This window comes from Labrus bergylta, chromosome 6 (assembly GCF_963930695.1).
Source record: "Labrus bergylta chromosome 6, fLabBer1.1, whole genome shotgun sequence".
NCBI lineage: Eukaryota > Metazoa > Chordata > Actinopteri > Labriformes > Labridae > Labrus > Labrus bergylta.
Genome location: NC_089200.1, coordinates 26,626,053 through 26,642,913, shown reverse-complemented (window position 1 = coordinate 26,642,913; position 16,861 = coordinate 26,626,053). Strand labels below are relative to the sequence as shown.

General features: G+C 38.8%; 1 protein-coding gene across 7 annotated transcripts; it reads left to right on the top strand.

Annotated features, from left to right (window-relative positions):
• Window positions 1–433: 433 nt before the first annotated feature.
• Window positions 434–16,789, top strand: brdt (bromodomain, testis-specific). Of its 7 annotated transcripts, XM_020632994.3 has the most exons (20): window positions 498–1,571; window positions 1,664–1,769; window positions 5,216–5,481; window positions 5,674–5,811; window positions 6,038–6,176; window positions 6,956–7,077; window positions 7,708–8,055; window positions 8,137–8,265; window positions 9,323–9,517; window positions 9,617–9,798; window positions 9,877–10,166; window positions 10,292–10,405; window positions 10,492–10,614; window positions 11,847–12,161; window positions 12,506–12,576; window positions 14,166–14,229; window positions 14,315–14,445; window positions 14,691–14,884; window positions 15,564–15,777; window positions 15,871–16,789. In XM_020632994.3, the coding sequence occupies exons 3-20, from the start codon at window positions 5,290–5,292 to the stop codon at window positions 15,934–15,936; spliced, it is 3,027 nt and encodes a 1,008-aa protein (XP_020488650.2). In that variant the 5' UTR covers window positions 498–1,571; window positions 1,664–1,769; window positions 5,216–5,289; the 3' UTR covers window positions 15,937–16,789. The 7 variants fall into 7 exon arrangements, with proteins under 7 accessions (XP_065812153.1, XP_020488660.2, XP_020488686.2 ...); XM_020633004.3 differs by having other exon boundaries at window positions 495–1,769; window positions 10,495–10,614; XM_020633030.3 differs by having other exon boundaries at window positions 496–1,769; window positions 10,495–10,614; window positions 11,847–12,080; window positions 14,315–14,421.
• The last annotated feature ends 72 nt before the right edge of the window (window positions 16,790–16,861 follow it).

Genomic DNA, 16,861 nt, shown 5'->3' with positions numbered 1-16,861 from the left:
AGGGCACCAGTAGCCTATAGCGGTTAGTGTGTACAGAGGTTAAAGTCCTCGAAAGCGGTAAGCCTGAGTTTGAATCCAACCTGTAGCTGCTTTCCTGCATGGCATTACCCCAATCTCTCTCTCTCTCTCCATTGTCCTGTTTCTCCAATAAAGGAATAAAAAGCCAACATAGCATCTACAATTGATCTGTATGAAAAACAGTATCTTAGAAATGCACATGGCTAAAAAAAGGGTAAAATTTCAGTTAATAGCCCAGGCCTTTATTTACATCAATCTATAAAATGACTGCGCTTTTATTTGGGACAGGTCCTAATACGAGGCGGGCCTTTAATTGTTGAAAAAATATAATTTGTGCACATGCAGCAAAGACGGAAAGACTATACAATTGGAAATTAACACCAGAAAGGTCATTGAAAAATAAGTTAAGTGACAAAACACCAATTAGATCTTGCTGTGTAAGACAGCCCATCTCTGCCAATCTGCTGCACTGTGTCTTCAGTTGTTTAAAGAATTTTATTTGAAGTTTTATGGTGTATATCAAATGACTCTGATAAACAAAAAGAAAAAAGAGGAGAAAAAACACCAGAGTTTACACTGGGAAGAGGGGGTTCAAAGTACAAATTTTAACATACTACAAGCTGCAACAGTTTTAAGTGCTTTCTGTTTTTCAGATGAATGAAATGAGGAAATGTATCGTTTGTACTCGTTACTGAATGCAATTAAGCATGTTTATTTTACCTGTGAATTTAGATGTGTGCCATTATACACACACATGTTTTTCTGTGTACTATTTTTCAAGCAACTGAACAATAAATTATTCCAAAATAAAACACAAGGTTTATCCATTTTATCATGAATGAAATCACATCATTTTTGCAGAACTTCTTCACAGTTAGGCAATACTGAAATCAATAAACATCAGTTTCAGGACATTCAATACAAAAAATACAATTAATAACAATATATGTCTTAAATACTTTTTAAAATGATGTTCTATAGCTAGGTACATTTTATGACTTCAAAAGAAATGACTTAATTGAAACCCAGGCTGACTTGTTCAAGATTTTGACTAACTTCCAGTTCACAGGAAGTAACTGTATGTCGAGTTCGCGGTACCTCGTAAAGTCTAAAGACTCTCAATTTTAAATAGGCTACACCAACGCTTTCCATTTTATAAGACAAACCCGTGTAGTTTTTTTTTTTTTTTTTTTTTTAAAGAGTATATCCTGCCTCATGTCTGATGTGAAAGTCTGTCTCATAATATTTTTTTTCCTTTGTAGCCTTTGAGTTGTAGCCTTGGCGTGTTCCTTGAAAGCAAGTTTTCCGCTTCTGGCTCAAAACTTGAACTCATCGCTCCGCCCACATCCCCAGTTCTCCGTTCCTGTCGATCCAATGAAGACACACAGCCTCTTCACTGGCAGTCAGAGAGCCTCACTGAGTGACAGTAACTGTGTGTGGTTGGTGACTTTACACAAAGCAGTCCTTAACCAGGATCCTACCATGACATCGAACTACAAGTTGCACGGAACAAGGCCACTCAAGTGTCCTTTTCTCGTGCTTTAAATTCCCAGGTAGCTACAGCTTTGCAGGAGACACAGGAGATGTAATTACTTTGTGCATGAACTAAGTAGTTTCAAACCCCAATGCTTCCTGACACGTGCAGGTAGAGTTTTGACCAATCACTTCCAGGGGCTCGTGCAGTGAGGTATAAATCAGGCGGTTGCCGTGGAAACGTCCTGCCACTGAAGAGTTGAAGAGGAGCCCACAAGGTAACGCTAGCACGGTGACTTACTGCTTACAAAAGCACACACAGTGTTTAAAAACTGTCAAATCAGATCAATGTTGGTCGTTTGATATTCTTGAAAGCTCACAGAAGAGACCGAAGAAGCTCTTAACTTTGACTGCACAACGAAACAGCTACATGTAGCCAAAGCTAGCTTAGCTTTAAGGTTGTTGTGTGCCAGCGTGTCCTGCAAGCGTGGAGGTAAAGTTGAGTAAAGGTGTAAGCTGTGTTGCACTTGTTTCGGTGATGGCAAAGCAAGTTGTAAAATTATGAAAACGTGTAATGCTGCAACGCCATCTGTTAGTTAGTTGTTAACATGCTAACATGCTAATGTTAACACAAAATGCTAAAGTCGTCCTTAGCAACGAGTCAGCGTTTTTCTAAATTGCTGAATGCAAACGTGACTACGAGGCAGGATAAGATATCGTCCTTTTAACCTTGTCAGACGGATTTTTAAAAAAACTGATATGTCACAGCTAAAACTCTGGCAATAAGCTCCATCGCCCTCTCGTCCCTGACACATGTTCCGTCTCATTTGAAGTCGGTTAGCGCGGATAGCTCGACTAACCGGGGGGCGTGGTGGAGGCTTCACGTGTTGGAGTCCTGTCAACAGTGCAGCATGCAGCCAGCCAGCCAGCATGAATGCATGCAGCCAGCCAGCATGCATGCAGCCAGCCAGCCAGCCAGCCTGCATGCATGCATGCATGCAGCCAGCCAGCATGCATGCATGCAGCCAGCCAGCATGCATGCATGCAGCCAGCCAGCATGCATGCATGCAGCCAGCCAGCATGCATGCATGCAGCCAGCCAGCATGCATGCATGCAGCCAGCCAGCATGCATGCATGCAGCCAGCCAGCATGCATGCATGCAGCCAGCCAGCATGCATGCATGCAGCCAGCCAGCATGCATGCATGCAGCCAGCCATATGTCTACTCTTGGCGCGTTTCATAGCTTTAGTGAAATAGAAATGTAGAGAAATGGTTATTGTCAGAGCTTGATTGTTTATTGGAAGCAAGGATATATCATCTTTTAATCTCTGACATCGTACTTTGTATTTGAATACTATTTTTCATTTCATTCGTCTTGTGCTGACACCCATCTGTTTGTGGTGTCATGACTTATAATGAGTTTTACTTTTGTTTTTGATCAGCTCAGGGTTCAGTGTTTGCTGTTAGCTTCAAGACAACTGGAAGAAAAGTTTTCATTATTTTAACCTTAACATTTAATCATGTTTCATAACCAATCTGCTGACCTTTTCACTTTACACTAAGCAGGATACATTTGCCTCATTGCCAATGCTATAATATGTGAAAAGACACTGATCTCAGTTTTCTGAAACTGAGTCCTTCATATATTTTAAAATGATGTAATTCACAAAGGTCAGTTCCCCCGAATGATCACGTACTGCCAACCAATTGTTTTGTCAGGTCACTCGAAGGTTTACATTAAGGCAAAAAAAAAAACTGAAAACACTGAAACATTTGAGGTGAAAAAAAAGTCCTTCACATTTGTTGCATTTGATTAGTATTTTGTTTATCTGCTACTTGATCAACTGATTCAGCTTGACTGTGTTCATTTTGATAATTGTGCTTTTTTCCGAAATCATTCTGAATGTCAAAATACGCTTGACCCTGAATTCGGGACACGACATTTGGTCCCTGAAGTTTGGGTAGATGAAAGTCCCTTGCACCTCCCTGCACCCAACACATAAACATGTGAAGAACTGTTTTTATCTGTCTTTATAAAAAAATCAATAAAAATTTGAAACATTACTAACAAAGTAGATTTATTTGGGTTGAGTGTAAAAAGATAATATTTGGTTGGATGAGAACATGTTTTCAGTTTGCAGGTTGAGAGAGATAATTCACAGGTATTCACTTTTCCACCTAAAAGCACTTCACCTAAATTCACTAAACAATGTTGCATCCTAATCTAAGTTTTTTTTTTTTGACAACATACCACTTAATGCACAATAATCTTAAACACACCTTTTCAGAGAATTTTCTCTCATCTGGAGAGAGTTAATTTTATGTTATAGAACAGACCCTTTATTACTTCCCCATTTAATGAAACAATAAGTTAAAACAAAGATAATGCCCTTACATTTCTCATTGATACTGTAGGGGGTGATGTTGTCCTTTCAAAGCAGGAAAGATGTCTCTTGAGAATTTGATTCTGTGTATGTTTTCAATTTGACTAGCATTTACATTCAACAAAACATATGGCTTTAGCTTACTTGGGGATGGATAAAAAAACACTGAAGCCCAACTTCTTGTAGACCTGCATACACTTGTAAACAGACATGAATCCATACATTTTATTTACTCTGTTTTCCCATGATATAGTTTCTTATTGTTCTCTTAGTATTTCCACTTATCTCTCCCATAGCCCCAGAGTTGCAAAAGCACAAAACAAATATAAATAAGCATAACTTATCTCATTGGTGAGGCCTATGGCAGCATAGCATGTCGTGGTCTGGCCTATCACAGTGACCAGCCTATTGTTTTGCTTTCTATAAAATTATCCTGTTACTATGCGAAAACAAGCCTTGGCCTCTCAAGGTAACAAAATAACTCTTTAGCATCCAGAGAAAACCAGCTTTGTTATTTCTTAAGTTGAGATCGTGAAAAACAATTGGAAATCGCTTGTTATGATAGGAACATTTATTAAATAAAATCTATGGCTGCATGTCCGTTAAGGTCTTCTGTATGCTTAAAAGTATAAATCAGCTATTTTTTTAAATTTTATTCCTCAAAAAAGTTGGGAATTGTTGGGGCTTTTCAGACATTCAAAGACCAAAGAAAAGTAATTGTCTCTCTACGAGAGGGACATGAATAAATGAACAATACTTACTCTGCAGGTCAGATCAGATAGCATCCTTTCACCTCCCCTAAGGGATTGATTTAAAAGATACAGACTTTGCTTACACAAGTTTGTAGGTTAAACTTCAGGACAGGAATATGGTTGATCTGCACATTAAAACTAGCATTTATACTTTTAAAGGAATAGATGTTACCTTTTAATTGCTTGATGTTGGTGTTTGGAAGCACTGTAGAAGTAAAACAAGCTTTTAAGCTTTTGGGAGCTCTGAGATCAGGTGTGTTTTGAGATTACAAGGTAGAAAATGAGATAGAGTTTGGAATTAAAAAAACAAGTGAGCTCTCCGGAGAGAGTAGTAGACTACTCTATATTTCTGCCCTAAGGTTAGCAAGGCTACAGCTACCACGTCATCAAGCCCATCCAAATGATGGACTTAACTTTGGGTAATATAATGGTTTGAAGACTTTAGATGTAAGGCATAAAGGTAGAATTTGCTGTAATGTGCTACGTACAAGAAGCAACTCTGACTGAATTCAACTATGTTTGTACTTTCAGCCTAAATATACATAAATATTACTGAAGCACTGAACCTACTCTTCAAATCTTGTTTAGGAAACGTGTGACGATTTGTGACAAGTTGAAGTAAAGACTACTGCCTTCTCCCTTCATGGCCTTTGGACAACACAATGTCCGATGCTAAAATCTGTCCCACTGTGAGTGGAAATCCCCCTCCACCGGAGGTCATAAATTCAAAGATGCCTGGACGCATAACCAATCAGCTGCAGTATCTGGAGAAGGTGGTCATAAAAGCTTTATTGAGGCATCAATTTTCATGGCCCTTTCGCCAGCCAGTTGATGCAGTGGCACTACGTCTTCCAGTAAGTAATAAAAATGTAATTTCTCATCCCAATTCAAAGATGTGTTTGTGCTGATAAATCTATCGCGAGTTCTTTTTCTAGCTCTAAATCTTAAGTGTAAAGTGTTCAGACTCTAAATTGTCTTCCCATGGACTGATAACTGGGAAGAATGGACCCGTGTGTATTCATGAAAATGTCTTGGTTGTCTTTCAGGATTATTATACAATTATTAAAAACCCTATGGACCTGAGCACAATTAAGAAACGTCTTCAAAACAATTATTACTGGCAAGGACTCGACTGTATAAAAGACTTTAACACCATGTTCACCAACTGCTATGTTTACAACAAGGTAGGATACTTTTGCTATGTTATATTACAGATGTTCATATAACTACAATGTTTATGTGACACTGAAGAGAGAGGAGTGCAATGCAATACATCTATCAAGTACACCCATTTAATAGCTACCTGTGTTTCTCTTTAAGAGTGCTAAAGATTCTCAAAATGATTGTTGAGAGTGTTTGCAACATTAAGCTCTTAAGTCACTCATGATAACATGCTGTTTCTCTCCACAGCCTGAAGATGACATTGTTTTTATGGCACAGTCCCTAGAGAAGCTTTTTCTGCAGAAAGTTTCCAAGATGCCAAATGAAGAGTGTGAAGTCACCACAATAACCTCAAAGGAACCAGTCAAAGGGAGAAAGATGAATGCAGGTCCTAAAGATGTACTTTTATTCTGCATATTTTAGACTTGAATATAAAGTTGTTAGTTTATACTTTAAAGGAGCAATACTGTATGTAACTCTGATGCGTAATGTTTAAAGTGGGTACTGCAGTCCAAATTCAAAACCGTGGAGAGAGCTGTCTCACCCCGCCCCCTCCTCTCTAGAGTCGAGGCACTCGCAGGTTACCATGTCGGGGACACTGCATGAGTCTGTAAACCTTTCTGCGGTCTAACCTCTCCATTTTTCGAAAGCATCGCCAATATTTATCCTAGAATGACCAAATTTCTGCTCGTGGAGCTTATTAGAAACGTCACACTTTTTAGGCTTCTTAGGGTCGAATCACTTATCCTGAACCATTTGCTTGATACGCTGCAACACCTGTTGTTCTTGCCGTTTGCCTGGCAAACCGTGGGGCGAGGGGCAAAACAGCCGAGTCGGGGGGAAACTAAGGAGGCCATACTGGCTGCTGCATTGTTGTCAGAGAAGCCAGCATTTCAACAAAGCATGTTTCCTTAATGTCTGATGATATAGTAAGATAATTTTATGATTTGATTAACTAGATATCATATACATTTGACCTTTTAAACTGGGTAAAATAGTTGTTTTTTGCTTATACATGCTTGTTGCAGATATAATTGATTAGGGCTATTCAATGTTCCAAATACAATCACATATAATGTAATCTAGGCAGTAATTGTACTTCCTAATTTTCTCATTTGAGTGGGTACCTGACTCCTGTGCATGCATTAACTATCTACTGTCATGCAGGTGAAATCAAGCAGAGATCCATTGTTTCAGAAGTTGTCCTCCAGCAGACTGTTACAGTCATTCCTCCTGATGTGCCTGCATTTCTCCAACCCATTAAGCTCTCTGCACACATTGATGCATCAGTAAGTATTTCATTGGTTTGGTATCATTTTATTGTATTTAAATTGACTTTTAGTCCTGGAGTTCCCTGTCTTAAATGTTCCCACAAAACTTGCGTTTGGTTTTGCATATTGATGTATTCCTTTTAAAGGCAGGAAACTCAAGGAAGGATTAGTGAATGCTGACCATCATTCACAGTAGAGTGTAACTGCTGAGATCAGCTTGTGGATCGTGTGTGTAAGGGACATACAGTTGATCAAGTTTAATTGGATGTGAAATGGAAATATATTAACTGCTGAATGAGTCTTCCAATAATGTTCCTGTTTGCCAGTAAACAACAAACTTGAATATTAAGAATACATGTCAAACTACTTTTTTATAGTTTAGCAAGATACAAATTATAAAAAGATTTAAACATCGGTTTTGTTTAAGCGTGTGAAAATATGCTGATATGTCATCTTGGATGAATATACATATCATTCAGTACCATACATGTATTGCCTTGAAACTGATGCATTGTTTGCCATTTTAGGAGCTTTTCTATGAGTATATGACTGTAAATCAAAGACTGCCCTGCTTTGTCACACCAGTAATTTAATTTTTGTATTGACATTGTTTTCAACCATTTATGTTGTTGTTGTTTTTTTTTTTAGATCAAAAAAGGTTTTAAGAGGAAAGCAGAGCCGACAGCCGCCACCACCTCAGGAGTCATCAACAGTGAGCTTTTCCCCACTGAGGATCATTCAGCACCTTGTACATTACTCTCCAGGCGGGGCAGTGGAAGGCCCATCAAACCTCCGAAGAAAGACTTGCCATCCTCTGAGGTCAAGGTCAGACTGTCGGAGCAGCTCAGGTGCTGCAATGAAATTCTGAAGGAGCTGCTCTCGAAGAGACACTCGATGCATGCATGGCCATTTTACACCCCGGTCGATGCAGTTGCTTTGGGCTTGCATGACTACCATGATATTATTAAACAGCCTATGGACCTTGCTACCATCAAGGTAAGAGGCTGATTACTCAGAATGTACGTAACATAAATACCAGTATACTGTAAGTCGTGTATCACAGTTTCATTTCCTCAGAAAAAGATGGATCAGCGAGAGTATGGAAACGCAAAGGAATTTGCTGCTGATGTTCGGCTGATGTTCTCCAACTGTTATAAATATAATCCACCTGCACATGGGGTGGTCTACATGGCAAGAAAACTGCAGGTATACATCTTTAACAATGTTTTATATCTAACTTATATAGCCATACTCAAATGAACCATGCTTTTTGTGGTAAACAAATGCATCTTTGTATTTACTGTTTCTCACCAGAATACATTTGTTTCCATCAGGCCTTATAACCTGTTAATTTGTTTTAAAACAGCTCTATCCACTTTGGACTACTAATACCTGGGGATCTCTAGTAGTGATATGATAGCAGAAGTTGTCTATGATCCTAAACCGTGTAAATCTCCCGTGGTTATAATCGGTTTTGTTAAAATTCCCACAGCAATTTCATACCAAATATGCCAAATTCAGGTTTTGCACAATTTCTTTCACTGTAAGTTGAGAATAATGGAGGTTACGTTGACAAAACCAAGTTTTTCACAGCTATTTGGTGCAAATCAAGGTGGCTCACCTTAATACACAACAAGAATACCTTTTCACGGAATGATCAAAGTAAAAATCCATTAGTAGGTCAACATCTTGAAATATGATCAGATGATTGACATTCATTGCAGCAGGATTTTTACCCACTGTAAGTACATTATTCATGTGTGTAGAGTCTGGACATCTTATCAGAAGGAGCAGGAAAGACAGATGACATGAATCAGATGACAGCCCTTTGTAATACTTCTACTGCAAAAATTCAAATCTTAGAAAGTCTGTTTGTCCAATATCTAGTAAAAGATGTCTCATTACACACATTAGGTAGAAAGAAGCAAATAAGATCTGCACACTGAGGAGCTCCCGTTTAAAGGCTTTTATTGACAAGTGACACTTCAACAGGCAGTTGTATGAAGTTATATGTTCATACTGTAAGAACTGTTCAGTGTTGCTAGCCATGTTGCAACAGGAACAATTTTAGACTTAGACTTAGACTTTCTTTATTGTCATTCAAACTTGTACTTTACAGTGCAGATAAGAACGAAATTTTGTTGCATTTGGCCCGTTGTAGTGCAGGATAAAAACAGCAGCATGTATTTACATATAAAAAATAAAAATAAGGTGCAGACATGACATGAATGATAACATGAAAGGTCTTTGTTTGTGTCAACAGGAAGTTTTTGAGGCCCGATATCTGAAAGTTCCCGAAGAACTAGAGGGTTGTTCCTTACCTCACCGGGTTGAAATGGTAAACATAGACAGAGTTGGAAATCTGTTGACGTCAGCAAGTTCTGAAAGTGAAAGCTCCTCAGGGGAGGAGAGGTCGTCAGAAGAGGTGGCCATGCAGCTGGCCAATCTAGAGGACGGGGTTGGTATATACATGCCAGTAAAAGTGCACATGGCTTTTGAGAAGTTAATCACTTCAGTGCATTTTACCTAACTGTATCATTAATGGCTGGCTCCTCAGTTGAAAGCTGTGAGTGACCAGCTAAAGAGACTCAGCCAAGAGCCCCAGCTGAAACCAAAGAAGAAAGACAAGTTGAAAAAGGATAAAAGATCCAAAGAAAAGTACATCGCAAGACTGAAGCACAAATCCAGCAGATACAAATCTATGGTTGAAAAAATGGCCAACCTCAAGAGCTCAATTATGTAAGTATTTCCCTTCTGTGGTTATAACATGGCTTATTGACCCTATGGCTAATATTGGAATATTGTATGTATGTACAGGCTTGCTAACAGGCACAATATCCATGGAGTACACTCAAAATGTGAGAACGAGGTCTCATCAAAACCAGTGACTTACCAGGAGAAGAAGCAGTTGAAACAAGACATCGACAAGCTGCCCGGTGACAAGCTGGGCAAGTTGGTGAAAATCATTCATGCCAGGGAGTCGTGTCTGCGAGACTCCACTCTTGAGGAAATTGAGGTTGACTTTGAACTCCTCAAACCTTCCACGCTGAGAGCCCTGCAGAAGTTTGTTAGAGCATGTCTGAGGAAATGCAATAAGAATGTTAACAGTATGTACAGCTCTTAAGTGTTACAGCAAATGTTTTTATTCGATCAAGTTTGATACGGTTCAAGGTTTTTAAAACAATTCTTTGCAATGACTATTGAGTGTAATTTTCTTTTTTCTACCCTGCAGAACAAAAGCAGGTAAAACCCACAGTAGGAATGAAGGCTGGGAAATTAAAGGAGGCTGACAAATCTCAGGTGGTCAGTAAAGAGCAGATCTTTATCAAGAAAAATAAGCCAGTAGGTAAGAACTGACTTGCCAACAGTGTCATCACAGTCACGCTTACAACTGTGAGACATTGACTTTAAAATAAAATGTACTTTTTTCAGCAGCTAAAGTTATCATACTGCCTGACCTCAACCACCATTCACACCTCAGTGAAGGCAGCAGCTCGTCATCCAGCAGCAGCAGTAGTGATTTTAGCACCCCTGATAGCAGTGACTCTGAATCAGGTGAGCTGCCTTCCCTGTCTCCCTCTTCTCTCACCTACTTTTGTTTACCCTTTTCGCCTATCCTGGTGAAGAAGACAACATAAGCTACTGCCATCCGAACCCTATCCACCTTGGTTGCACACCACATGTTAAAGGTGCACCATGTAGGTTTGGTAGTGAAATTTTAAAGTGGGAGAAGTGAAACAATCTTATGCTATATTTTCTGAACTAAATACACAAACTTTATTCAAAGGAAAAAAAGGGTCCCTGGAACTCAGTTTGTTTCACTGTTGCGGGCCCCCCACCATAACTTTTATCTTCAAACAGTTACAGGCACCAGATTTTCCTCTGAGGACAGTTTGTGTATAGAGTTATGAACATATACCACATAATCTGTACACTTCTCCAACTTTCACATTTCTCTACCAAAACTACATAGTGCACCTTTAAATTGTAGATTTTTGCACATTAATCAGGTGTTTGCACTGTGTTTTATTTCAAAGATGAGCACATATGTAATGACATCGGGACAATCATTTATTCATAATTTGATTTGAATCAATGGTACTGATAAGCCAAGCACAAGAAGGTAATGTCTTTTTTTTAATCAGTTAAGGTTAAGGTAGTATTTCTCTGACATTTATAGTGCTTACGCTCAACAAAAGTTACTTCATCATGCTTACACTTGAAGTTGGCACTGAGACCTGCCAACAAAAGCCAGATAAAGAAGCTGATAATTGCTGTTTTTTTTTTGAAGAGTTGTATCATAGATGTGTGCTGCATGGGAAAGTTGCATTGCTCTTACATGAAGCGTTGAGAGGAATAGCGCTGCACGTCCGTCCTGTTTCTATGACAACAGCCGCTGTATTACTGACACTGCTCTGTCATTTTTTTTTTTTTACTTTTGTTTGTTTTATTTGGGATCGTTTTTTTCCTGAACAGACATGAAGCCCCCCCCTAACATAATGGTAGGGGAAACACTGAACTTTAAGCATAGATGAAAGGAGTTGAGGTTTAAACCATAGTTATTCGTAGAAAAGTTCAAAAGTGAAAGAGTATAGCTATGAATATTTTATAGAAACTGGCGTGAATGAAATTAAATTGGATGTCTGGTAGAGGGTGTTGCAGTATTCAAAATGTCATTGTATCATATTAAAACATGCTGAAGTGGTTTGCATTTGATGTGAACTGCTTTTGGGAGGAAGAAAAGGTGGCTCTGTAGACTCTAAATCATTAATGTGCTTGTCCCTCAGTGCCAAATCCAAAGAAGCAGAAAAGAAAGAACTCTTTTCAGAAGACAAAGTTGAAGGAGACTCACCCTGACTGTAGCACGCAGATATCGGAGACAAAAGATATGACAAACACCGTCGTGGAGACTTGTCAGCCCCCTCCTGCTGTGCAGTCATCCACAGCAGAAACCATAGAAGATCATCAGACACTTCTCAATGCAGAGCAGACCTGTGATAAGCTGGCTTTATCACCTCCAGGTACTGCTCACATGCAGTTCTCCTTTGTCTCAGCTGAAAAGGAATTTAACCCATGCAGTGATTTGGCCTTAACACATACCGGTATGTTTTTATTTTAGATTCATTTTCCTCTCAGTCTGTAGCAACCTTTCCCTATCCTTTGTACCATATCCTCATCAATACTGCCGCCCCGTTCTCACAGATCAGCTTAATCAGCATTCTCACTGCCGGTGGCTGCACATCATAAATCTAGCAATAACATATATAATGAACCTTCCTCCTCCAATGACTTTTCATCTCAGGCTCTCCATCGCTTGCTACTTTTTCTCTACTTGAGTTGGTTCACACTAGCTCTCTTTGCAAGTCATGTATAGATGTAAAGGACCTCTATTGTCTCTCACATGTGTATGATGTCTTAAACTAAATGCTTTATTTTGGGTTGACAGATTTGTCTGCCCTTCTGTCCCCCATGGCATCTCCAGGAGTTGTGCTGGACTGGGCAGCTGCCAGATTTGAGGTACTTTTGATGTCACTGAAACCTCACAGACGCAGCCAGTTTGGATAACTTTTATATCTTTTGACACACTTCGTTTGTACATTGTATGCTCTGAACTGTAGTGTAAAAAAAAAAAAACATAACTTTGTATTAAAGCAACAATGTGTAACTTTTCCAATTTAAAATAGTAGTTTAAAAAGTGGAGTTGATAGCACCATAACTTTCAAACAGGAGAATGTTGTCTTTCCTCATGTCTTCAGTGCAACCCAATCACCTGCATGCTGCAGGATGTAGTTATGGCAGCGGGCCAAGGTCATCTCACTAGAAGTGTGTCTGGCTTTATGGCACTTGTTAACACAGCAGCCTTCAATTATAAAAAAGAAGCAGTTAGCCTGTCTCTGTACTGTTTGATTTAAAGGCTGAGACGAAGGGGAAGAGGACTGTGATGGATGAAGCTAAAAAGAGAAATAAAAGAGTGACACAGCAAGAAGCAGAGTGTACATCTCTGCAGATATTATTCATAACAGATTGAGACTTAAGGTTAGGCTGTATCCTTATCTTATTTTCGGTGTTATCGTTGTCTCGTGGTTAGCAGCTTTACAGGCTGCTGAAAGACAACTAACCCAAGTTATGTCTCAGGTTTGAAAACAAATAAATCAATAAATCCATTTGACACCAAAAAGTTTTCTCTTTCCCCAGCGATCTTTAAGTTAGCTTTATAAAATTGGAACCCTACAAACCTATCTCAACTAGCATAGTAAATTACCCTCTCCAATGTAACCATTTCCCCACAGCCCATAGATATCATGGTAACAGCTAAATACACAAACACATTCTCCACATTCAAAAAATGTGTAAACAACAGGCCTGAAGATGCTTACAGTCATATTTGCGTAAAATCCGGTAAGGTTGCTGAACCTTGTCAGTCAACATGGTTGCTTTGCACCCTCTGCTTGTCAACATAAATACTTCGAAGAGGGGTAGTGACCTTTGGTGGGTGCCAAAGCGCACCAAACCAAAGTCCTTCTTATTGTTGCTTTAAAATCACAAAGGTAAGCCTGTAATAATGTATGTTTACTTTCTACCTCACTTTTGATCTATTGTGACAAAACAAATGATGACACACTATTGTAGTTGTTGTGTACATGTTATATTATATCTAAGACCAACTAACATTTACAGAGGACTCTTGAGGGCCTTTTCTTGTTGTACTAAAGAGCAAAACAACAGAAATCTGCATTGGCCATTTGTTGTATCAGCAGAAATCTTCAGATTTGGTGCATTAGTTAGGCTGCGTAAATTAAGAAAAATAAACACAGGCATAATTCACATTTTATTTCAGATGATCTGAATCGAAATAAGCTCAAAGGTTTAACAACGTTTGTTAGTTAAATGGCATTTTGCAAATCATGAGAAAAGTATTCAAGCTCTTTGAGATGAAGTAAATTTATCCTTACAAACGTGTCCCCATGCAATCATATCTTTATAATTTGATTTCAGGGATATTTCAATGTGTAGTACATGAGGATGATAGTGCAGTTGCTTGCTACCTGCAGTGCTTTTTAACATTAAGGACCTAAATATTTTAACAAGTTAATCCCATCCTTCAGCATGGCCCGGTGCTATCGCCTCTGAGAGATAGTCCACTCCCGTCCAAAGATGAGACCAGATCCAGTGAGTCTACTGAACTCTGCAACACCGTTCTTTTTTTAAATGAATAACAATTTTACCACAACATTTCAATGTGTTTTTATGCCAGATTTCAGATACTCTGAAGATTTTCCCGACAATCAGGTGACTGGTCTGAATTACACCAACACAACAATTAGATCTACTGAAGAGGAAAAACCCCAAATAACCAAAAAGGTTGGTGATATGGATATGGAAAAGGTCAGTCGAGTATTACAACTTACGCAATTATGAACAAATTATTATCTACTTATCCATGACCACTTCAATCATGTAGTACATTTTTTTATCCACCAGATGGCATTAAATCATTATCTTTCACAACTTCAATGGTTCTATTTAAAAGTCAAAAATGAAAACATGCAGCTTTTTAGATTACCAATGTTGGTGTCATTCTCTCCTAACCCTCTTTAAACGGACTAAAGATAAACCTTTGTTTTGTTCAGGACATAGTTCTGAAAAATGCCGTGTCTTGGGCGAGACTGGTGAGACAATCGGTCACTTCAACTGCAATCAAGTCTTCTAGAGAGAGCTTCCAGCAGTTCCGAAAGGCTGTCATAGAAAAGGAAGAACGTGAAAAAGCTCTGAAGAAGAAACAGGAGGATGGACACAAGGAGCGGGAAGCTCCTGAAAAGAACAGGTATTCAGAGCATGCATTATATAAGTATTGAAGAAGTGGATGTAGCTTCTTGCTTTGTGGTTTGTTGAAAATACTTTGTTTCTAAAGGCCAGCAGGAAGCTGCTCTACTGGTTCCACAAAGAGTCAGATAGTAAGAAACCAGAAGAGAACATGAGTCTACTCTTCTCACATCTATCAACTCCTTTACCTTTTTCTGAATGAGTTTATAGTCCTGATCACTCGTTTAAAATATTTTAAAAATAAGTCATGTTTATTTTGTATATCATAGCTCAAAAATGTAATATTGAGGATATTACGCGGTATGATTTGGGGCTTGACTATCTGTGATTTAAAAGTCTAAGCCACGCTGGAGAGGTAATAATGCATATCCACCATGCTGTAAACGTATGGTCACTGTGGCCTGAAAAAAAATAACAATGGGTGAATGTGCCAAACTGAATGCTTCAAAAAGATGGTCAACAAAAAAAAGAGTGACTTGATCATGCTTACATCACTTCTTTTATACAGTTTGTTAGCAAATCCATTGATCACTTTAGAGTAAAATATTGGTTGTACAGGCTCAAATTTCCATACAAACAAGGATTCTGGTTGTAAAAAAAATGAGAGTCTTCATCACAGGAGTATTTATCTGCAAATACCAGTACTTGACAACCAACTAACACGGACATTCTCCCTCTAGCCTATCTGGCTCATGTAAAGCCGAAATTATCACACAACCTGTAAAGGAGGATCCTGATTCACCTGAGAGCATTTGCACAGAGGCTTCTCTAGACTCTCCTAAAGATGTGGAGCATCAAAAGTCTCCAAAAGAAACACAGCCTGTAACCACACAGTCCCAGGTAGAAAGAGAGATGGCCCGCAGAAGAGAACAAGAACGTCGCAGACGAGAGGCCGTGAGTACCACCATCCATGTTATCAATGGACCAACCAATAGTTGTTTTCTTGTCTACTATGTTAGATTACCAACTTTTATTTTCTCTTTCTAGATGTCTAGTATTGACATGACTTTGCAGCGGGACATCATGACTAACTTTGAGCTGAACCTCGATTAAAAGCAACCGGGCTGCAGAAGCAACCTTTCATCTTTTCAACACTTCCCTCTCTCATCAGTGAAAATCTCGACTTGTTGCCGCTTTCTTCGGCACTGAAGACAACTTTATGGCAACCTCGTTTGTTTACGAGAATATAAAATAAAATGTTAATTAAGGAGAAAGACCTGGAATAATAAATGGGTCAGCCCCTACTTTGTATTTGAAATAGTTGGTGAATGTGAACTGATCCACTCTTCAACTTGAGATGATCAGAGTAAAGCACTGTGAAAATCTGTTTGGAACATTTTGTGCTTAAATGTCCTTTTCCCATCTTGCTGGCTCAACGTACAGCCCACTGCTGTGTAAGAAAAGCTTCGACAGACATCCGTATAAAACGCCACGTTAAAATGCTTCTTTGTTTAGTTTGCTGTAACGTGCAGTGTTGTTTTGTTCTCGTGTTAAGTTACCCCACTTGATTAACCCTCACCACCATGTGTCAGTTCATCATCATTCTTAATAAAACATGAGGTACACAGGTATTTAGGGTGAATGTTAAATGCATGTATGCATACTTTCTTTCAGAGAAGGATTCTTGCACAAAGGTAAAGTACAATGTGGAACAAAAAGAAGAAGGACTATGCCAAAGTTTCTAACACAGACTCTGATAAACACAGCTCCTTCTATGCTTGACTGGATTGAAAGATGTTACCGTTTACACTCACTGCACTTTGCTGTTTAGACAGTTCTGTTTGTTCCAAAGTTGTGTTTGGAGATTATCAATATTTTCTGTATGTTACAGTTTGTATATGCTAAAGAATTTTTCTTTCCTCATTTTTTACTTGACATAAATAATAAAGCTATTTTCACTAAGTGATTTGCATCACTTCCCTTACTACACCAGGTTTTAATGCCAGTTAGTGCAGATGGCAGCAACCCTTTTGATACA